Here is a 23931-nt window from a genome sequence, read left to right as displayed (position 1 = left end):
TGTGTAAGTAAAGAGCACATAGGGGCTTGAGTTACGGAGCAGAACTCAGATGTGCTAATTGCTATTACAAACACACGTGAACACATGCATGCCTGCAATGTTTTTCCTGCTGTAGGTATTTCAGTCCAAACACAAGGTAAGAAATTTACACGAAAGGACAGGGTATGTCAGTAAATAATTGCATAACGTCTGGCACGATGGTAAGCAATGCTGAAACTATTACACCATCCACCACCTTGTTTGCCAGCAGTGATTTGGGAGGGGTTTGGGTGGGAGCAGCAGAGGATCATTTGCTGAAAAAGCACTATCAAGAACAAAAAGTGCAATTGAAGTGAGTAATTAACACTGTAAGAAGAACTAAAAGTCACATCTGTAATCATCTACGAAACCCAGAAACAACGCCTGCAATAGCAGCGTTGTCCTTTACCAACTCCTGCATGCTGAAGGAACAGATCGTCTGCAGAAATATGAGGGATATCTGCCCTGAACATGGGAATGACCAGTTGTCTGCTTGTCTGCAGCACGTTTTTAGTTCAACTGGTAAAAAGTTACTAAAATCAATTGTGTACCAATATACATTCTGGTACCAAGGCTGTTACAGTTCACTGTTTAGGGTAACAATAATGGAAAACAGAACTTGCCATTATGTATCATTAAAGTATAATCAATTACAGGAATCCGTTAAAGCTTTCCTTTAGAGAATCCATCATGAGAAAACACAATCTACTTAAATGCGCAGATAAACTGAAATGATTTTTAAAACGTGACTGAGTTGAAAACATTTTTAAAGATAAACTTTAACAGATTTCCTGACCTCATTATATTAATGCAGAAGTCAAAATAGACAAAAATGCTTTTTCTTATGCTCTAAGAACGGAATATGAATGTTCGTATTAAATCTGGGCCTGGAGCACACATTTTCCAGCCAACACCCAAGACTGCATTTGCTGTATTCATCATTATATATTGGTATGTGTATACAATGATGTCACTGTTCATGGTACTATAAGGTCTAATTCAAACAACAAAGCCCTTACACTGTCCGGGAGTTCTCTTGTCTCTGTGTCCAGGTTGACCCTGCTACACTGGGGTTACCTGTGGCTCACACCACACAAGCATTGTGGGTGTCATTCACCCACAGAAGATTAGCCACACCTGTTGAAGTGCTTTGGACTTGATGACATCCTCCCTTCACAGTTTTGTATTCTCACAGGCAGAGGTGAAACAGGGAGATGAGAAGAAAACTTGTGCTGGGAGAGGATGAAGGAAAGGAACAGTTCTCAAAATATTTGTTAAAAAAAAAAGTAAAAATCAAACAAAACCACAAATCTCTCACCAATGGATGGGAAAAAAGCTACAAAGGGCTGCATAGCTTTTGCTCCATCCACTCCCAATTTCAACTGAAAATATCACCATCTTATTAAAGTGAGTGAGAAAATGTAAAACCCCCTTCACTGCAGGCTGCAAATGGTCTTAGTTTGATTTTGCTTTGTCTCCACTGCTTTGTCTCAGCAAAATCTCCCTCATTACTGCTTCATTTCTCTACAAGCTTCGCAATTCCTGCTCAAGAGCAACACTAGCACTGCCTACATGCAAAAAAGGTCAAGGACTGACACATTACTTAGAGAAAACATATAGCAGCAAGCTATTTACAAACAGACCACAAGCAATTTTTAAAAGTTATTTATCTGTACGGATAACTGTGGACACTAATTGGGCTGCTATTTTGTTGATGTTTTGTGTAATTTAGTACAGAGCTTAGACAAAAAATGACAAATGTTTTGAGACTCACATATTTTATAGAAATTCTTTAATTGAAAATAATCAAGAGATTTTCTATTCAATAATCTATATTAGATCTCAATGAATGTACAGCGCATGAAATTCACAGTAGACTGTAATTCTGAAGGGTATAGGGAAACAGGTATAGAAAATGAGGAATTTTTTCAGAACATCTTATATTTCCCATTCTTACTGTGTCTTTTCATCTCATTGACATTTTACAGGTCACTGAAGAATAGAAATCCAGGTCTCTCTAGTAGAACAGTGATTCCTTGACCTCTATAGAGCTACCTCAATAGCCATTTACCTGTACAGAAACTCTAATAAAATCCGTGACAATTTCCTAGAGGCAATACAGGATTTACCTCTTCAATAAGAGGTGAGCACTCAGCTCAACTTTGAACACCCCTGCCTCTACCAGTGACACTAAACTCCATAGGACTACTAAATTGTCGTCAGGAAACAGCTAAATCCCAGACTATCATATTAATGCATAAGACAGAACGATGTTTGTGTTGGGATAAAACTTAAAGGGATCTGAAGTGGTATATGGTATTGTGAGAAATAATACAGAGCTTGCTGTGAGAGATATTAGTTCAAGATATGATCAACCAACAGCCAGCCACCATGCAAAATACAGGTAAAGTCATCCAGGGCAGCATTCTGTCTATATCACCAATGACATGGGAGTGAAGATGAGTTCAGGTAGCACACACCTTTCCAGAGCAGACCCCAGTCTGTCTGCAGAGACCTCTGTGGAAGGGGAGCAGAGTTGGGTACTGCAGTGAGAAGTACAGCAGGAATGGAGGAGACCAAAAGAGCCAGGGCAGTTCAGAACCATGCCAGGGTGGCAAAGTCTCCTAGAGGGCTGGGGGAAAAGTCCTTGAAACATGTGAACTCTCCAAAACCTCCAATGCCATTCATAAACTCAGGTAATCTTCCAGATCTCCTTTTCACTGCAAACCAGCTGGCCCTCACCAGCCCCATACCCAAAACCCCTAGTGACCCTTCCAACAAACCTTCTCCCCCCAAGCTTGACCCTACTTGGCTGCAAAATTCAGCTTTGTATACGATGCTGAAATCTGTTGAGCTGACTTTGTCAGCAAGAGCTTCGCACAGTCACAGAACAGCCATTAAAAATACCATTAGTATCCTTGATTGGAACATTCAGTCCACAGTAATATTTCTCTGAACACATGCTCCTCATTTCCAACAGCTAACTGGACCCAGAAACCCACAATATGATCTCAAGTCCTTTGTTTTCGTTGGTTTTTTTTTTTTAACCCCAACAAACAAAATTGGATGGCCTGAAAGCTTTAGCTATCAGCTATTAGTTTCAATCTGAAATATATAAAATGTAACATGAAATCAAACTATTGTTATTGTATTTAAAAAAAATAGCAAACAAAACAGTTATTGAAATTTATCCTCTGTGATTTTCATTCTGAATATACAGTCAGGTTTAAGCTTTTCCCCTCTGCAAGTATAATTCTGCTGTTTCATCTGTTCGTTTTTACTCATTTTCTTTTTTACACAGAACTCACCCTACAACACAACCTACAAAGCTAGTGATAAAGATCTGCTCATTGGGCAATATATATAAGGCTGAAATGCAGAGTTCTACAAAAACTGATCAAAACAAATCCTAAACTGTGCATGTGTACATCTAAATATTTTATACTACTGTCATGGTCAAAACTGTGCTAGCATGTGGAGCACAGATTAGAAGACTGGACTTTGAAGTTTTTACAAATTAAAAGAGAATTATCATATTTTGAATTTTTCATTTTTATATTAAAAAGCCCTGACAGCCCTTGACATTGCTCTGCCCATTCTGTTTTGTGCTATTACTCATTAGTCATGGAAAGATAATCATTTTTACTTTTGCAAATAATTTGCTCAAAATAGGAGCTTAAAAGTCATCAGTGACTATTTCATAAGCAGAAGCTTTCTGTTAAACAAACATGCAAGTGCATTTTTATGATAAAAAAATAATTGTTCATTGAATTCAGACAAATCCTGTGTATTATGAATCGACCAACCGCATGATCAATGAAATGATGTGTGAAAATAGAGGTAGAAGCAAAATAACCTACTCGAACCCAGAAAATTTTCAGACAATAATCATTACCAGCTTTAATTAACTTCAACACAAAAGCGGGGGTTCCTCTGTTTCAAGTTAATGAGGCTCAACACACAGACACTCCAATTATAGACAAAACATGTGACTAAAGCAAGTTGTATCTTACGATTGAGATAATGAGCTTGGTATTTTAATTTTCCAATCAGTAATTATGGGAGATTCAGAAACAAAGAAATAATACATACAGTTGTAATGTTAAGGCACAAACATAGACAATATCCTTCCTATAAGCCAAAGGGAAGAAAATAACTTATTTTACAATAAGCAATATCTATAATGCCCTGCAAATATTTCCACTATGATCTTCTAAGATTTACTCAATTTCATACTACACAAGCCAGAAACGTGACCTCACCTACAGCTATGAACGGCTTATTGACTTGCCTTTCTCATATATATTCATTAAATCTTTATCTATAACACTGTTATTTCCATTGAAAATGATGGTTGTGTAGTAAAAAAGCTGTTCTCCCACAAAAATGAATAACCCTAGATTACTTCCACCCTTTTCAATAATTTGCCTATTCCTAAATACCACGTTAGAAGAACGTATGACCTTTCGCTTAATCTCATCACCAAGCACCTCCAAGGAAGAAAAAAAAAGGACAAAAAGAAAAGATGGTCTGCCATTTATTTCTCCCATTTATAGTTTATTAAACATAAAGATAATAGGAAAAAGGTGGAAAAAGGCAGAGTATGTCTGGGCTGTAGTATCAGATATCACTGCTTATTATTGGCTATCTGCCTGGTAATCATAAATCCATAGGGTAATATCCTAAAATCCTTTTCTTTTCAGGTAGGTGTAAGCCAAAAAGGAAAAAAAAAAAAAAGAAAGAAAGTTTAATTTTCTACGAAGAGCAGAAAACAGCAAGCACAGCACAATTGGGTACCAGGATGCATAAATATTCCTGATTACAAACCCTTTCAAAAAGAGCAAACAGGAAGAGTTTGAAGCTAACAGTGCGTACATCATGCAGAAGGTATCTCTGTCCCAGAAGATAGATATCACATAGTCTATGAATGAACTGCTCCAATAAATTATATTATTCCTCAGAGGAGAAAGGAGAGCAATGTTATAAACAGTGACTTCAGAAAAGTGAGAACAATAGGGCATTGAATTTTGCAAGAGTGAATTGAGGAACTTTTTCCTGCAGGAGAGCTCAGTATCACTGACCAATGAGCCTTGTAAATACAAACATTAACTCCAGCGCTGCTGCTCCTCTGAGCGCCTTTGCATCTCGCCTCACAGCACATCAGAATCTAAACGCACGTGCACAATAATGCAAGGCCATACAGAATTAAATGCTTCAAATAACTACTTTAAACTGAGCTTTCCCGGTAAATATAGAAAGCACACCATTCTAGCAAAACCCCGATAGCAAATACACAGCCTTGATTATAGATAGCCCTCAGCATTTTCTGTGCAGAAGTCTCAGCAAACAAGGAAGCAACACTGTGCATCGTCTCAGGCTTGCACCAGCTGATATGAGCTAAACATCCCCAGATAAAATAATGCTAAACCAGAGCTGCAGTCCTGAAAGAAAGCCCCAACAAGAGCAAAGTGCTGTGCCCGATGCTCCTGGGGGCTGCAGGGCCCAGCAGCAACACAGGGCTCACTTTTTTTTCTAAGGGAAAGATGATCACTAACTCAATCCAGTTTCTAAGATGCAAGTCTTGACAACTAATTTGAACAACTACAACTAAAAGATATTTTAATCCAGATTCCTGCTTCCTGTCACCAGCACGCCAATCACCAACTTTTGGCATGTTTAATTTCACCTCACACAGTCATTCCTTCTTTTCTCTGGCTCTTTACCTGTCTTTCTGATGTGTCAAAATTGGAAACCCGATAAGCTAAAGACATTTAAACACATCAGCTCTGTCTGTGGTGACAAGAAGTTTCCCAGTGATCTGTGGCGGTCTCCAGAAGCACTATGGTACACTACCTCATCTCGATGCAGCATTCATCCCTCACGCAGTGCATACTTATTCTGCCAAAGTTCTCCCAAGCTCATTTTTAAATTGTATTTGAACCTTACCCACTTATTCTCTGAGGGTTTCTTTTGTGTTTTAATGAAGCTCGTGTCAGACAGCTCCTCGCTGTTTACATAATTGCCTTGCCTGACACTGAAGAGGGTGAAAAAAAGTTTTGTTTCAAAAAAAAAAAGAGCTGAAAATGATTTCTCCATTTCAGCCCCACTATGAGGAAAGGTAATGGTTTTTGAGAGACTTAAAAAAAGATCACTGTCAGTACTCTTAAAACACAAAGCAATTAACACTTAACAGCTTTGCCTTTATACAGTACTTACTTGTTTCTCCTTCTACAGCCTTCTTTCCTGCACTTGACAATCTTTTGACACCTATTTCTTTTACTCCGTGGATGCTGCATTCTGCTGCAGCTTCCCTGGTCCCCATCCCACAAACCCTGTTTTCTTCTCCCTCCCCTTCCACCTTCTGCTGTTCATTCCCCACGCAGACCCGCAGAGTTTGGGCTGTGCAGGTGCTTCCAAAGGCAGGGATAGCTGCTGCCTGGTTGCTCCCAGTCATGGCATGCTCTGATCACATGCTCTTCCCACTCTGGCAGTCACACTGGCAGAAACTGTTTGGGCACTTCTGAAAAGAATGCTGGGTGTTTTGAAAGAGGAAACTTTCTGAGGCTGCAGGAATTGTGAGTTTACTCCAACTCCTTCCTTGATGCAACTAATTTCAGCATGTTTTTAGGGCTAACAATATCACCATGTTAACAATGCAGCATAAAATATTATCGCTGATTTTCTTCCCCCTCTTGTGGAAGCAAACATATCTGCTTAATTTGATTGACTGTTTCCAACACGTGTTATCTTTTCATCTGAACAACACTAGCTCATTGCTCTATTGGAATATGATAAAGACTTGCCTCGCAAAAACAATAAAAGACAAAATTCAGTGCTGCAAACTGTGTTTTATCAACATTCCAATGAAAACTTCTGTTGCACTTAAAAACTCAACAGGTGAATTTTGTGAACATACGAGAATTTCAGCATTTAATTCTCTTAAACAACTCTAATTCTTACAGATGCTTACAGAAAGCATAAAAAGCAACCTGAAAACAGTTAATGATTTTAGTATGGGAAAAGAACAGCGTGTATTTGTTATACATGTGTAAATACTTTCTGTTCCATCTTGTTATTGCTGTTAGACCTGACCTGTGATTCCTTCTAGTATTGGAAAATTCTGCAGAATTGCACCAGAGGGGAAAAGACTTATGCAGCAGCTTGGATCCATGACATGGACCAAGCAAAAGAGATTCAGATGAGGGCCTCTGAGAACCAAAGTGACTGGCCTATCCTCCAGGGTTTTCCAAGTTGAGTGCCTCACAATCTTCTCTTGCAATTGTTTCACATCATATACATAACTTAATATTCACTAGAGAAGCAGCTTGAACAGGCCTCGTTTCCTCACCAAGAGCCCCACCTATCTGATTATAAGTTGTTCTCAGGTTGAGGTTTCTGTTGCTCTGAAAAGCTTTTGGATGGCTTGGTGATTAACTGGAGAATTTTAAATTTTGAAAATGCTCTTGGGATGAGGAAAATATTTCCTCCTCATTTCGGGTAGCAAGCAGGCATAGTAAAGGGACAAAATTACAGATGGAAAAGTGTCAGGCAGAGAAAACTGCTCAGTCATGCAGTTCTAAAGCAATACTACAGTTCACATTTTGCCTATTATGTAACACAGATATAAACAGGCAAGAGTATTGTGTTTGCACTTGATGAGTAAGACTGAACTGATAATGCACAATTATATTCATTTTGGTACAAAATAGAAATAAAAGAATAGAACTTTTTTCTTACTAGGTAAGAAAGGTAGCTAGGTAAAAGAAACTACAGTCTGTGGTTTGCATTCTAGTCATCTAAGTGCTCTACACTGCAAGCTTAGAGCTAAGAGTCTGGAACACGGTTTGTTGCATCTCTAGTATGAGAGCAGTTGAGAATATATTGTTCTGAGCACACAGAAATCAACAGGAGTGAAACTAAACCAGGAACCAGAACTAAAGACTAGAGCTTCTTTAGTGTTTTCTTCCTTTCAGTAAAAAGTACAGAAGCACTTTCCAGATAACTGATTATTAAACAACGGAAACACTAAAAGTTAATAAGAACACTAACCAATGTTTTTTATCACCTAACAGCATCCTCTTAAGCGCTGTAATTCACTGATACTAGATACTTATGCTTTTGTTCTCTTATTCCTCCATCTCAAGTCCTCAAACTTCAGTGTAATTCTTAAGAGTTTGGGGCTTTGCCTTTTTTTTTTTTTTTTCCCTGAATATACTCTGAATTCCATGCTTACAGCCTCTTTTCTTGATCTCCCCTATCTTTTGATCAGTACGCAAGACCTTGAGCTATTCAGGAAACAAAATAACGAAACTTCTGCAAGTTCTGGCAGCATTCCTCCTCAGAGCTGTATCCAAGTTACGCCTTCAGCTAGACGCATATGGGAGAACATGTCACGGAATCACCAATGTTAGAGGAACACAGAGACGAACCCCCAGAGAGCAGCTCCTGTGTGAGGCACCTCAGCTCAAGAACTCCAAGGGCAGGTTTTACAACCAAATCAATGTAACGTATCCAGGCATCATAGCTACTTCTGAAAGAGTTGCACAGGGTCATGAAAACAGTTTAGACTGCTGCTAGTTGCTACTTAAGGATACCTTCCTCAAACTCTCTTATGAGCTACAGCTACACTGTCCACGCCCCGAAAGAATATAGCTGAAAGCAACAAGGCCTCCAAAACATTTTTAAAAAAGTACAAGCAAAAGTTAAGCCATCAGATCTCCAGTTATGTTTCCAGGTTTGAAACTGAAAAAGTTTTCAGATTTAGAAAACAAGTAGTTTGGATAAATAACCCATGAAATACATCAATGATCAGGTGCTCCGCTGTTCTTTTAAACACACTTTTCAATTTTCAAAATTCATTTAAATACTTGGACCTGAGAGCATGAAGCCCAACAGAGTTCCCTCCGCATTGTGCATACTCACAACACTTCAAGGGCTGACTGCAGGCTTGTAGGCATAGGTCTAGCAGCTGAAAAGTACAAACCTATTTGTCATGTGCCTCATTCAAAGTTACTGAGATAAAAAAAAATACGTGAACAGACTTTTGTAAAATACTAACAAAGAGGTAATGAACATGTTCTAATAAGAATTGAATATGATTACACACAATAGGTGTTCTCTGTTATCTTCCCACAGAATCATAGCATTGCTCAGGTTGGAAAAGACCTTAAAGATCATCGAGTTCAACCATGACCTAACCATACCACCCTAGCAACCCTCCACAAAATCACGTTCCTGAGCACCACATCCAAACAGTTTTTAAATACATCCATGGATGGCGACTCTACCACCTCCCTGGGGAGCCTATTCCTGTACTTAAAAACCTTTTCTGTAAGGAAGTTTTTTTTCCTGATAGCCAACCTATACTTCCCCTGGCACAACTTGAGGCCATTTCCCCTCGTCCTGCCACCAGTGGGAAGAAACCAACCCCGTTCTCACTGTAAGCACCTTTCAGATGTTGGAAGAGAGCAATAAGGTCTCCCTTCAGCCTCCTTTTCCCCAGACTAAACAGCCCCAGTTCCTTCAGTCTCTTTTCGTAATGCATATTCTCCAAGCCCTTCACAAGCCTTGTTGCCCTTCTTTAGACCTGCTCCAGCACCTCAATGTCCTTTCTGTACTGAGGTGCCCAAAACTGAACACAGTACTCAAGGTGAGGCTTCACCAATGCTGAGTACAGGGGCAGGATTTTGTTTCCCAGTCCTCTTTTTTGTGGAGTTTTTGTTTTGCTTTCTCCATGAATCTCTGAAGCGTCATCTTCAGTTGACTTTTAGAATTGATTAAATATGTATTTAAAAAAATCCACCTTGCTCACCTGTGTAAATCTTTGGTAAATTCTTACATATCTGTTTATTTCACCAATATTTTTCTACTGCCAACACATATACGCTACAAGTAATGGTGAGATTTTCAAGGACATAGAAGAACTGGCTGCAGGACTGTACCCAGAGACTGGTAGACAATAGCTCCATGTCTGGCTGGACAAGCCAGTGAGAAGTGGTGTACCCCATGGGTCAGCACTAGGACTGATACTCTTCAACACCTTCATCAATTACACTGACAGTAGGGTTGAGCACACCCTCAGAAAGTTTACAGATGACACCAAGTGGTCAACACACCCGAGGGACATGATATCATTCAGAGGCACCTAGACAAGCTCCAGCACTGGGCTCGAGTGAACCTCATGAGGTTCAACAAATCCAAATGCAAGATCTTGCATCTAGGTCAAGGCAACTTCCACTAACAATACAGGCTGGAAGATGAAAGGATTGAGTGCAGCCCTGCTGAAAAGGACCTCGAGGTACTGGTGGATGGCAGCTGGACACGAGCCAGCAATGTGCCTTCACAGCCCAGGAAGCCAACCGTATCCAAGGAAGCACAGCCAGCATGGCGAGGGATGTGATCCTTCCCCTCTACTCTGTACTGGTGAGGACTCATCTGGAGTGCAGTGTCCAGATGTGGAGTTCTCAGTACAAGAGAGACATGGACCAATTGGAGTGTGTCCAGAGGAGGCCACAAAAACGATCCAAGGGATAGAACACCTCTTCTACAACTACAGGCTGAGAGCCGGGTCTGAAGAAGAGAAGGCTCCAAGATGACTTGATAGCAGCCTCTGAGTATCTAAAAAGGGGCTGTTAAAATGAAGGGGACTGACTCTTTAGCAAGGACTGTGGTGACAGGACAAAAGGGAAATGGTTTAAAACATATTAAGCTTAAATCTACCTTCTTTGTAAGAAAAATAAAAAAAAAATGTCTTTTACAGTTAGAGTAGTAAGGTACTGGAATAGGTTGTCCAGAATGGTGGTGGATGCCACATCTCTGTAGACTTTCAAGGCCATGCTGACAGGACTCTGAGCATCTGATGTAGCTGTGGGTGTCCCTGTTCATTGCATGGGTGTTGTACTAGATGATTGTTAATGGTCCCTTCCAAATCAAAGGATCCTACAATTCTAGGATTCTATACTGCAATTAGGAGCTAACAGAAGGCAAAATCATGCAGAGAAGAATCTAACTGATCCTTCAAAATCACACAGGGAAGGACCTAACTGGTGTGCATAGTACTGAAAACCTGAGTCCTTAGGACTCTGTCGTATGTTACAGATTTAAGAAAGGAATAATAAAAAGCAGCTTTATGCCATTATTCCTCTTTTTATCCCACTAAATTAACTTTAAGCATATTCTAAAAAGTAACCTTTTATTAAAAAATCTAATTGCTTAACCATCTTCTAGCCCTGTGACATAAAATTATGTCAAACATCTTAATGCATTGGCATGAACCTGTACTATATTATCTAGAAAGTAAAACTGCAACAATATGAAAAGAAAATGTCTAGTACTTCAGGTGATGTCAATTATGGAATAGCTTTGATTCTACTAAGAAGTAGTAAGCTTGCATTTGTATTGTTACATCACACAGAGAGAGAAAACTCAACTGGAATGTATCGCAACTGACACTCCTAATTAACATGGAAAATAAAAGAAGTGCCCTGCAAGTATGTGTAATGAGACCATCTAGAAAATGAACCAGTAGTCATAATGAAACATTTTATAACTTTCTCATGTAATTGATATCAGAGGTATAAAAACTGATGAAGAGTCATGTACTGTAAGAATTTTACAGAGTAAAAAAAATTATAACATTTTTTAAAGTTTATAAGAAACAGAGTAGAAGTTACTTTTAGGGCTCCACTGAGCAGTTCAGTATCAGCTCTCTTGCCGAGCATTCTCAAAGTTTTTGAAACACTGAAATAATACAGGACCTTAACAGACTTTATCCTTGCTCTATTCAAACAGAAACACCCTATGATATCCCGAGAAATAGCTCAGATATTACCATATAAATAGGAAAATACTGTAGAGGATGTTGGTGCCAACACAAACCACGGACTTCGATTTAAGTGTGCTTTAGCACCTCATCAGTAACTGCTTAACTGCGTCAGCTTGGCATCACATTAGTATATTTTTACACAACAATACGCAAAATGTGTTTGTCAGCTACAAAAGAATTTGGTCTATTTGCATATGACAGCTCCAGGGAAAAGTGTTGCAGTTCAAAGCCTCTTCCTTGGGTCTGACAATCAACTTCACAATGGTGTCCCACTGAATCCCAACACGAATGTTTACATCTTCAGTTGCACACACTCAAGTCCAAGTAAAGATTTTTCTTAACAATTATAAGTTATTAGAAATTTCTAATAGATAAATCCGATCAAAAAAGTATATTATGCTCTTCCCCTCCCCCCCCCAAAAAAATATTTCTCTGACATAGAATACATCAACAAAACTAATCACTTCAAAACTTGGAACATCTAATACTCTAGTGCTTGGCAGTTAGATCCTGTATTTATTTTCTCATCATGTTAAAGACAAGATTAAGGATGAATGATGCATACTTTATTGCACTTTACACAGAGACAAGACCAGAGACAGTGTCTCTGTATAAGCAAGATGAGCAATTCTTAAACTCTGTAGAAATTTTGTGACAAGGCAACTTGCCATAGCAATTCAGATGGTAACATATTTTACATCAGCAAATACATGATTTAACACGAATAGATGTATTTATTCCACTTTGTTGCCATTTGAACAGTCTTTTATGATGCAAAATAGCTTGAAACCATAGCCAACAGTGAGAGAAACCCTGGTATGGATTAAAGGCTGATATAAGTGACACTTAGAACATCATTTCCTCAACTTGCTACAAGTCCAGATCTTAGTTTGATTCCCTAAAAGGGAAAACAAATTCTGAATGTGAAGCGCTGCAGGTTGATGCTTTAGAGCCAGCTCTTACCAATCCAGTTCGGTCATTTCTCCAACATTCTATATATAACGTTGATGAGTTAGTGTCACATCACCTACTTTGACTTGTATTTTTCAATTCACTGGGAGTTTTGTTGGTTTGTTTGTTTTTTAAACTACAGGGTTGTTTGTTTTTTTTATTGTTGTTGTGTCAATAGATCCAGGAGAGGAACAGACAGCTCTAAGCTTTGACCATTATACAGCATATTGATTAGAATACCTATAGAATAACTAGGGACAAAAACAATGATCTTAGTATGAATAATACCTACAAGGGGCTAGGTCTAGCCTTCAGCATTGCCAAATACAATACAAGCAGTCTAAAAGATGAACTCTTCCAGTTGTTATTTTCTTTAATTTAGTGGTTTTTTTCAGAGTCAATAAAAATATTAATATAATTTTATTTCTCATCTCTATCATTTTTATGTACTGACACAATATTAACTATACTGTCTTCAAGACATAGGAGGTGATGTTGGGCCAATAAAAGGCACAAAAGCATTTCCTTTATGTGCTTTCTGAATTTTCAGAATACGTGAGCACACATAACCAACTGGTGCTGCATCACATACCACTAATTCAAAACACTTAATCCTGTCTTTCACACATTGGCCGAGGCAATACAAACACTAAAAAGTCCCTCTTTGATAGTGGAATTATACAGAATGTGTCCTATATAAGCCCTCTATCCACCTCCACTTGAACGTAGGCTAGTGAAGTATTCTGGTCATTTTTTTTTTATATTGAACAGATGGTATTATGAGATTCTTGATAAAGAACAACAATCACTCAGCAAGGGTTGCAAAGGGGTCGCTGAAACCAAGATTAGCAATTGATTAGCTTTAATGGACCATGACAGTAATAAACAACAGAGCTCTACACAAAGATTTGATTGTCCCATTAATGCTGCTAACACAAATGGCTATTAACTGGCTTCCTCAAAGCGTTAATATCTTCAGAGCCTCAGCCAATGAAGGACTTTGTCAAAGTGAGAACTATCTTGCAGTGAAGAAGTACTTACTGGAGATATCTAAAAAATATCTCCTATGAAGTGTTTCTGATTTATCCAGACAATAGCTTCTATTTCTTCAACACAAAGTTCAAAAAAAATAGCACACCTTAAAAAGGGTTGAATGTAATAGAGCTCTAAAGCATCAGAATACAGAAGTCAGCATTCATTGAACACAACAATAATTTGAGTAATCATTTTCAGTGCCCTCATTTTCTCCTTACTCCAACATGCAGTGACAGGTCTCAGCATCACAGTCTGCTATGCTCGACTTTTTATCCTTAGCTCTAAAGAGTTCACTTTTTGTTTTTCCTTTCTGCACAGAAAACAGTTACTTGTATCATGTTTCCATTAAAATGTTTTGTGATTATTGGATGTAACCATGGTAAAGTCTGAAAACCGAACTTACAGACCTGTGTATTAATTAGCTAAATGTATGGGAAAGCCTACAGAAAAATGTCTCTGCTTCTCTTAATGCTTAAGCTCAGAATTTCAATAGACACATGGCTAATACTTACAGAAAGTTGTAAAATAGAATTGAGATAGCTAAAGTCAAAGTAAACAAAACTCCACCCAGCACGATATTCAAGAAACAGAGGATGTAGGAATTCATGAAAGGTACGAAGGACATTACTCATCTAACTCTTGAGTAACACTCTCTGTTAAACTTCACATTTTTAGGTTAGATTACGTGGTTTTTAAAATAATCTCATTTTAACTGTTTTATTTAAGCAAAAGCTTTTCTTTCTAACAATTTCAACGGTGAGCTGCCATCACTCCTCCCTGCCACATTAATCCTAACGGCAATATTTGGAGGCAGTGGTCTGGCTCTGAGGGCTTCCAGGTAGGAAAGAGTGTTGCTTGTTTTAGACACAGACCCAAACACAAACCAACTGCATAAATCAAGGTCATGCTAATCCTATCCCAGTGGATCCCACCTCATCTGCAACTTCAACTCCCTGCTGAACAGTTCCTTACCAGCACTGCAAGGATGAAACATGCTGCTAATTACTGGGTTTAAATAGCTTGACCTAGGCAGACACAAAGAACAGAGAAGAAATCTCTCAGAGTAAAACCCACCTGCTAGGTCTCCCAGCACACACCCTGTATCTGTAACCTGTCAAAATACCGAGCCAGCTTTCATTAGCTCCATCTCCTGTAATCAGCATCCCTCTATTACTCACATACTTGGCTTTCTACAGCAGTTCAGTTCACCTAAGGTATTGTATAAACTTTTATAGCATACTCTGATGATAAATATTGAAAAAGCAAATATTAATTACCTGCAAATCAGCATCAAACTCATGTTTCAGATAAGCATCTTCTGCAGCCTCAACAAGACGCTGGAAAAAAGAAAAGAAAAGGTGTATTTGTATTTTTGGAATACTTGATAACATGTTTAAACTAAAGTGTTTCTTCCAGTACGACAACAAAACAAGTTTGTTTGAGAATTGTGCAACTCCATCTCCATATGATATCTGCTATAGTATTTCATTAAAATCAGAAAAAGGAATAAATAAAAAAAGATGAACCAGACCTTAAAAACAGAGACCAGGTTTTCTAAACCTTCAGCATCCATGCTGCGTGGTACAAGATTCACAAAAGAGCTCAACCACTAATTATTAAAGAAAAAAAATAATGTAATTTGTTCATTTCCTCCTTCCTCCCTCCCCCCACCCCCCCCCCCCCCAACTGCTCAGCATCCTGCAGCTTCCTTTGACACTGTTTAAAAAAAAAAACCCAAAGGTGCTTTAACACTGGACTTAATTCTGCACGCAGGAGCCCTTCTCAAATCTAAAAAGTAAATGGGAGATACTTCTTAATACTGTACTTGATTGCAAGCAGCTGAAATAAAAAATATTTTTTAAATAACACAAAGATGGAAGAATAGAAAAATAGAGATGAGGTTGATCCACTTAGTATATTTCAAGTGCTGTACATACTACTTTAACATGGTGTATAATCACAACAAGGATTTTCTACTATGGATGTAATGTTTACTGAATGACAGTAATTTAGTTGTGTTTTTCCTCCTAATACTCAGAACTCTCTACTGTGTTCCGTACTACTTTTATTCGAAGGACAAAATAAGGATTGCATTAGAACATAGCTACTTGAAAACTAATTCATACAGGGGTTTTCTGCAGGGTTTTGCTTCTACCCAGGGTTTCTTTTAGTATTTTAACCCCAAGTCTTCCTACTTTTTATTTCAGTTAACTGAAAATTCATCCGTGTACAGCCCAACATTAATCAAAGTGTGATCTGCCACAGAATATTCCAATCCATCATTTTTATTTTCTTTGACGCATCAGATACCAGTATGAACATTTATTTTCATATATATGTATTTTTAATCACAAGGCAAGTGAGCTCGATGCTGCTGTTCATGGCACTTTGAGGACAGCTGTGCACCCTTCTGCTTCCTGTTTCATGCACACACTTTTATGAAGTCTTTGGATATAAATCAGAATGCAGTCAGAATTCATATCAATTGCCATACAATTTAAACTATAATGAAAAGTAAGAAAAATATCTCCAGTTGCCAATTCAGAATAAATAATTCTACAACACAAAGTGAAAGTATAAAGCAGAGCCCTGTTGGTTAATTTTGCATGCAGCACAAGTCATAGCCTTGCCTTCCCCATCTGGGTCTCATCGCACAGCTTGCAAACTGTGTTCTGCCCAGAGGGGTTTTCCCACCTTTTACCTTATGCAGTGTTATATGTCCCAAGAGAAGATGGAAAATTGTAACCCTAGTGATGCCCAGGTTGACACAGAAGAGCAAGAGATAAAAGACAAAGCCCACAGTGAATAGCTCTCCTTTGACTGCTTTCACCTTTATAAGTCCTGTCCCATATGAGTCCAGATGCTCTTACTAAACTCTTTTAGCCTAAACAAGAATAGAGTTGAAGCAGTTCCAATGCCAACAAATTCAAACCAGAATCAAACTGAGAAGCCCACCGGCTCACCTTCTCACAGGCAGAACACAACACATAACAACGGAACACAACAGTACATGAGGGGAAGCCATGACACAGTACTGCAAATAAAACATCAGCTTCCATGGAAGTGTTCCAACTGCTCCTATGCTGTACGACTAACAGTAAAATCTCACCCTGTAACATGAAAAAAAGTCAAATATTAATTTGACCCACTTTTTTTTTTTTTTGCATTTATTATTTTTAATTTGAAAAGTAGTAGTCCAAACTATTTTTTTTTTTTTTTTTAACAGAATCATAGAATGGCTTGGATTGGAAGAGACCTCAAAGATCATTTGGAGCACTGAGGCTTACACATTTCATTGACCTCAGAAGCCCATCTTTAGCATGGCAGTGATCTGATGATGATATTTAACAAATTTAGTCTTCATTTCTTAATTACAAGGAAGGCATTTTATGTAAAATAAATACTCCAGTGCATTACCAGAGGTACGCATCACTTTATAGAAGACCAAGAGTTGCATTACTACTCTATGCACATGTAATACACTGATGAGTATTTTCTAAATGCAGCAGATGTAAAAAGTGAAATAAAGGCCAAAAAAATCTTAACACAGAAATGAATGCAGAGGAAGAAGGGATGTTTCTTTTTCTGTGCTGAAACACACACTTAACAAGAGAAAAAGTATGATAGTATTTCATGAGATCTCATTACCTAGTGGGCTAGAAAAATAATTCATAGCTTCATACATAGTTTGAATCGATCCCAATGTGTTTCAATTACATCTTTGCCACAGTGAAATAAATATAAACTAGAATTTATAAGCACATGTAAGAAACTGCTAGAGAAGCATAAGATGAGTAACACCAAAACAGCTGGTTAGGAGGGAAGCACAGGAATGAAAAGTACCACTTGATACTCTATTGATTCTTCATTTAAATCTTAGTTGTTGTATTTGTTGTTTTGAAAAAAAGTTACATACATCTCAGCACTCTTTCAATACAACATTCTCCATATGAAACAGAGCAAATAAAAATGCTGTCTACAGACTCATCTCCTTGGACAGACAGACACAAACATACATGCACACTACAAGCTTCACCCTTACAAAGGTAACAAGAAAACTTATATTTTCATACATTGAATATAGACAGCAAGCATATGTTGCACTTTCTATGTAGTAGTCATTTAAAGCAACCTTTGCAATTAAAATCACAGCACCATCACAAAGGAGACCGTGAGAAATCTGAGGGGGCAATAAAATCGATATAAATAGCACTGCAACATTCTTATTCTAGGGCCAATGATAACCTTTTAGAGCATTTTCATGACTGAACAGTTATTTAGCAAAGACTGCTCAACATTTTGCATGATTAGCGATTTTAACTTAACAGTTTATAATGACACTCAATACAAACGCCTATATATTTTTATTAAAGTAAACATGCCCTAAAAATCAGTGTGAGAGTGAATAAATGCTCACCAAGCTGTGGTTATCCTGAAGGGAATTGTGAGTTATCTATGTAAGATTACATGAAATGAATTGTGAACACCAAATTAACACCAAATATTGTTGTAGTTATACAATATAAGGGAATATATTTTAAGAGTATCTAGCTACATATGTGGAAGGTGTTCGCATGTGCATGCACATGCAAGTCGAAGGCATCATATAATACTTATAGAGCAGTTTTCACACTGTATGGCACAGTTTATCTGAAGCACCAATGCATTAAGGAACTGATGCCTATAGTTTCCAAATACATACATTTCAGAAAGATGAACTCACTTATCTAGGACTTCAAAATGCATCATACAAGAACAGAGCATGAACTAGAGAATGGAACAAATATCGCACTCCAAAGAAAATAACAAAACAATCACCAAATTCCAAAGCCAAAGCTAGATATTTTTAGTGCTACTTGTATCACAAATAATGTAGAGCTGGTTGAGAAAAAAAAGACAGCTTTTCCTCAACAACATTAAAAAAGATTCCCCTGGCTATCTCTGAACATGATTGTTTGCTTGACAAAGGTGAATGAGACAGAATATGTAGGGAAAAAAATAGAAGTCAACAGAAATTGGGGTAAAGTGGAGCAGAGAAGAAAAAGGTGAAAATACATGGAGAAAGGAAAATTACGATTTTTAGAAAAAAAAGAAAATAGAGCACAGGGTACCTTTCTTAAACTCCTGAGCACTAAACTTATCCATAAAAACTGCCTGACATTATGTTCCTTTCTCTCTTTGGCTATCAAAACCAGAAGAAACATTTCTATTTGACTGATTCCTTTCTCTTTCTCTAAGGTAAACCACTTGCCCCACACAAAGCCAGAAATGCAGGTAAAAATTGCTTTCTCCTCCAAATCAAACTGCCACAAATTTCAAAGGGGAACAGAAGACTGCTCTACCATACTCCTACCTAATTCCATTTTGGTATTGATACTATTTTAGTCCATAGCATTAATGGTTTAAATTCCATAACATTAAGATAGAAAACTCACTTCAAAACAGTAAAAAATGCTATATTATGATATTTAAACACAATACTACGAAGCAACAGAATACAAAAGATCAACCCACTCAATGGTAGATGCTCCTTTGTTCAGTCCTTGCCTCACTGCTAAAAAGTAACCAAGCAGCACAGCATTATTTCTGCCTGTTAAATCACATCAAACACCTTCTACCAGGACGTTCTTCCAAATTCAATAGACTGTGCCTTAACAACACCTTCAGTATGTTATGCAAATCATGCCATCTAGAGCTGTTACCTCCACAACGTGATGCACAATGAAGAATCCAAAGTCTGCAAGAATTCCAGGGCAGGAAACTTCATACCAGGGCCACTGATTTTGGCCCTGTTTTGAGACATGGGACAAAGTAAAATATATATATATATATATATATATATATATATATATATATATATATCTTTTCCTCATGGCAACACATCTGTTTGATATTCACCATCTACACAAAACATAGAATCATTAAGGTTGAAAAAGACCTTTAAGATCATCTAGTACAACTGTCCACCTACCACCAATATTGCTCATTAACCACGTCTCCAAGTACCACATCTATCCTTTCCTCAAACACCTCCATGGACAGCCTGACCACTCCTTCTGGGAAGAAATTCTTCCTAACACCCAACCTGAACCTCCCCTGAAATCTCATAGTTCCTCACAATGGATTTAGGTTTTGGAGGTGAAAAGTAATTGAAAGCTTTTCTTATTAAAAAACAAAAGGAAAGAAAAAACACAGCAAAAAGCCTAAACTCAAGAACATTCTAAGAACATAACTAAGTTCATGCCGAAAGACAACTGTATGTAGGAAAAAACAGCAATTTATGTAAGCTCAAAGCCTTGTCTCTCAGTCATTGTACAATATTGCAGCAAGGGTTTATGTCTCAATCAAATGCAAACACACTTCGTAAATAAAGGCAGAAGGCAGTAAAACGAAAAATAATCTCATTTTCTTCAAGAACTTAATTCTTACATATTTTCTAGGAAATCTTCTGCTCCGTTACCAAACAAACAAGCCAAAAAAAAAAAACAAAAAAAAAAACACCAAAACAGCAATCCTCTATAATGGAAAACACTGATAACTACTAACAGTTACCCTTTTTCAGGTGAAATACTGAGTGTAACTTTAATAATCTTATTATTGATTTGAACATCAAATTTCCAATCAAAATTAACAGTAATTGAGCTGTGAACATGCCAAAAATACTTCCTAAAGTGCAGCTAGATAATTATTTAAAATGCAGTTCAACAGTTGAGTACAGTCCTCAGAGAGAAATTAGAACTTGTGTTTCAATCATCAGAGCAATTTTCTTCACTGGCTCCTTCATTAGAAGATTATGCTGTTCATGTGGGAACATTCAGTAATAGATTACCAAACCATTAAATACTACCCAGTTACCTTCTTCTGAATTCCCAATTTTGGGTTCATTTCAGAAGTGAAAAGGGACTTTCTTTCCAGGAAACCTGGGAAGATACAGGTACTTTGATAACTTCTGAAAAAGGTTTGGATGTTTTGGAAAACAACAAGATTTATTATCATGATAACCTATTACCTATTAGCTTAGGTAATAACTCCAAGACCTAGAGTATTTTTCTTAGGAGGAAAGGCTGAGAGGTCTCGGACTGTTCAGCCTGAAGATGGGAAGACTGAGAGGAGATCTTATTGAAGAAATATCTAAAGGGTGGGTATCAAGAAGGTGAGGACAGACTTTTTCCATTGGTGCCCAGTGACAGAACAAGGGGCAATGTGGACAAACTGGAAGACAGGAAGTTCAATCAGAATGTGACAATCTGTTCTTTGTGAGTGTCACAGCACTGGAACAGGCTGCCCAGAGGTAGTAGAGTCACCTTCTCTGGAAATATTCAAAACTCACTTTCCTGTGTGACCTGCTGTAGGGAACCCGCTTTAGCAGGGGGGTTAGACTCAATGATCTCCAGAGGTCCCTTCCAACCCCTGTGATTCTGAGAATTTCGGCATGGGTGGTAATTCTGCTGCAAACTCTCCAGAGTTCTGAAATTGGCTTCTTTTATAGTTTCTTTTATTGGAGAAGGCCAAGCAGCTGTCAGAGAACATTTGGTGGTGCTCATCAGTAACCCTATTTTCTTTGCACAAAAACAACAGCATATAGCATGTTGACGAAAACACCAATCTGCAAACAGACCTCTCAGCCTCCCTGTTTTATTGCATACACTTGCCATAACTAGTGATACAGGGTAGGAATCAGAGACTGATTCTGACCTTGAAGGAACGTTTGTTACCAACAGAAACACACGAGTTTTTAAACAGGCTAACAACAGCAGCCATACAATGTTTTTTCTTGTATTAATTAGAGCAGGGAGGTGGAGCAAATTAAAGTTTCTCTTCAGAAAGTGCAGCAAATAATGTCATACCAAAAAAAAAAAAAAGACTGCTCTAACGCTATCAACTTCAGTTCTAACAACTCACTAGGTAATGATCAGCCACAGTAAGTGATGCACCAATGCACAATCAAAGCACAAATTATAAATTAAGAAAAAACAAGTTAAAAGCTTAGAATATGTAATTATTGTAAATAACTTAAATTATCCCCATTTATTCATTCAAGGCTGGAGGATTTTCAGGTTGATTGATGCTAGGGAGTGAGGTAGTTTTTTGTTGTTGTTTCTGGTTTTTATTTGTTTGTTTGGAAGCAACAGAAGCAACAAAGAGCTCAGCTTGACAAAGAACTGGACAAACAGCAATGAAACTGTAAATGGATTAGTTCTGATAAAGTACATAAGTTTTGCATATACCAGAATAGTGGTTAGGACAGTGTAATTAGATGCATTTGTAACTTTACTAGGTCAAGACTATATTTAGTTCTGGCATCTGAGATTGACATGGAAGACAACAGATGAAGAGGTAAAACATTTGTCTAGTACTGTGTTGTGATGTGTAAAGCCAATATATCAAACAAAATATACAGACTACCAAATCTGTTCCTATCACATTACGTCTAACATAGAGCAGAAAGGAATGATGTTGTTAATATGGCTTTCTTCTATTCTTTTAATTCCATAACTCCCAGTCATTAGGTAATCAATTCAACTGCAGATGCAACTTGGAGCTGCTTCAGGGCTATTTACTGCCCTGCAGCAGTTACTTCAGACACCTCTCTCCTATATCCTAAATATTCTTCACCATTTCACACCATCTATTTGACTATGCTTTGGTCAATCTCTGGAAATACCTTTGCAGAGTTTTTTTTGTTGATGTTTTAATTCCACTTACAATATGGCAGCCCCCTTTGCAACATCTTGTTTTCAGTTAATAATTTATAAGTATCATAGTGCTTCCTTCCACATAATTATAAAATTTTTTTACCCATAATGCTGCTTTGCCAAGCACCTTACAAAATTAAGTTAGTCTGTGTGTGCATACACACACATGCCTTTAAATATGCATCTCTGCATGTACGATACTCAAAAGTAGCCTGCAAGTATCATTAGGATTTTTATTCTTGTCCCCTATACCAACATCCTTAAATTAAAACATATAATCTGTTAATCCAGTTTACACATTTAAACTACCACAGGTCACTCTTCTGCTGACTTCAGCATCATGCTCCTACCTGGATGGTGCCAGCCTTTCTGTATGTGAGTGCTGTGAAGACTTGTACCACGCCTGAGCAAAAATAGCTCTCCTTTCACTCCAACAGCTTTTAGGACCACTGCTGGATGCTTTACAGATAAAGAATCATACAATCATTTGAGCTGGAAGGGACATTTAGAGGCCATCTAGTCCAAGTCCACTGCAATGCACAGAGACACCTACAGCTCCATTAGGTGCTCAGAGCCCATCCAGCCTGACCCTGAGTGTCTATAGGGTCTATGTATCCATCAACTCTCCAGGCAACCTGTGTCAGTGCCTTATTGTAAAAATCTTCTTCCTTCTATCCAATCTAAATTTCCCCTCTTTTAATTTGAACCCATATACATACCCTTGTGTCTAATCACAACAGACCCCTCTAAAGAGTTTGCTCCCTTCCTTCTTATAGTCCACCTTTAGACACTGAAATGAAGGAAGATTTGGAATATTTGTTTGTATTTGAGTTCACTTAAGGCCAAACTCTATTAGTGGATTCATCTCACTTAACCTCAGCTCTTTCAAAGTTAAGCATCTCTCTACACAAGAGATCTAAACACCCTCCATATGTTGACACAAAACTCTGAAGGGTGGCTCATCCCATTCTAAATTCCAGCTTCTACAGTAAGATATTGGGAAGAACGAACTTTGGAGCTTTTCCCTTCACTCTTTTCTATATTAGATTAACTTTCTATGACTGAAGTTAAGGGTAGGTGAGTCACACACCATATGTGCAACATAAATGAGCTAAAGAAATATGGAAATATTCCCATGCTTATCAAACAGGGGAAGTAGTCTTGAGGTAACACTTTGTGCTGATAGCAGCCCCAGGACTAGGCACCACATTAAGGTGTTTCTGCCCTATGTAGAAGCACTAAGTCAATCCAACTGTTTTGCTCCGTTCCCTCCTTCTGCTTCTCTCCTCATCTCTGCACTGAAGTTCACCTCCCTCAAGTTAATTCAAGTCCAGCTTGCGATCTGTGGTCCACTTCAGCAAAATCAACAATGATATATATTCCTTCTGGTTTCCTACCAGATTCTGT

At 37.9% G+C, this 23931-nt stretch overlaps 1 protein-coding gene across 6 annotated transcripts in view; it reads right to left on the bottom strand.

Annotated features, from left to right (window-relative positions):
- The window catches only part of CACNA2D3 (calcium voltage-gated channel auxiliary subunit alpha2delta 3), a 409731-nt gene that overhangs the window by 265887 nt on the left and 119913 nt on the right, over window positions 1–23931 (bottom strand). For all 6 annotated transcript variants that reach the window (XR_005839457.2, XR_006931360.1, XM_414338.8 and 3 more), the window contains exon 4: window positions 15106–15165. Coding sequence is in view for 4 of the 6 variants with exons in the window: in XM_414338.8 (XP_414338.3) it covers window positions 15106–15165 (60 nt within the window). In the remaining 2 variants the exon portion in view is untranslated. The remainder of the gene's footprint in view (window positions 1–15105; window positions 15166–23931) is intronic.

This window comes from Gallus gallus, chromosome 12, assembly GCF_016699485.2.
Source record: "Gallus gallus isolate bGalGal1 chromosome 12, bGalGal1.mat.broiler.GRCg7b, whole genome shotgun sequence".
Taxonomy (NCBI): domain Eukaryota; kingdom Metazoa; phylum Chordata; class Aves; order Galliformes; family Phasianidae; genus Gallus; species Gallus gallus.
The sequence above is the reverse complement of the archived record's forward strand: the minus strand, read 5'-3'. Positions and strand labels throughout refer to the sequence as shown.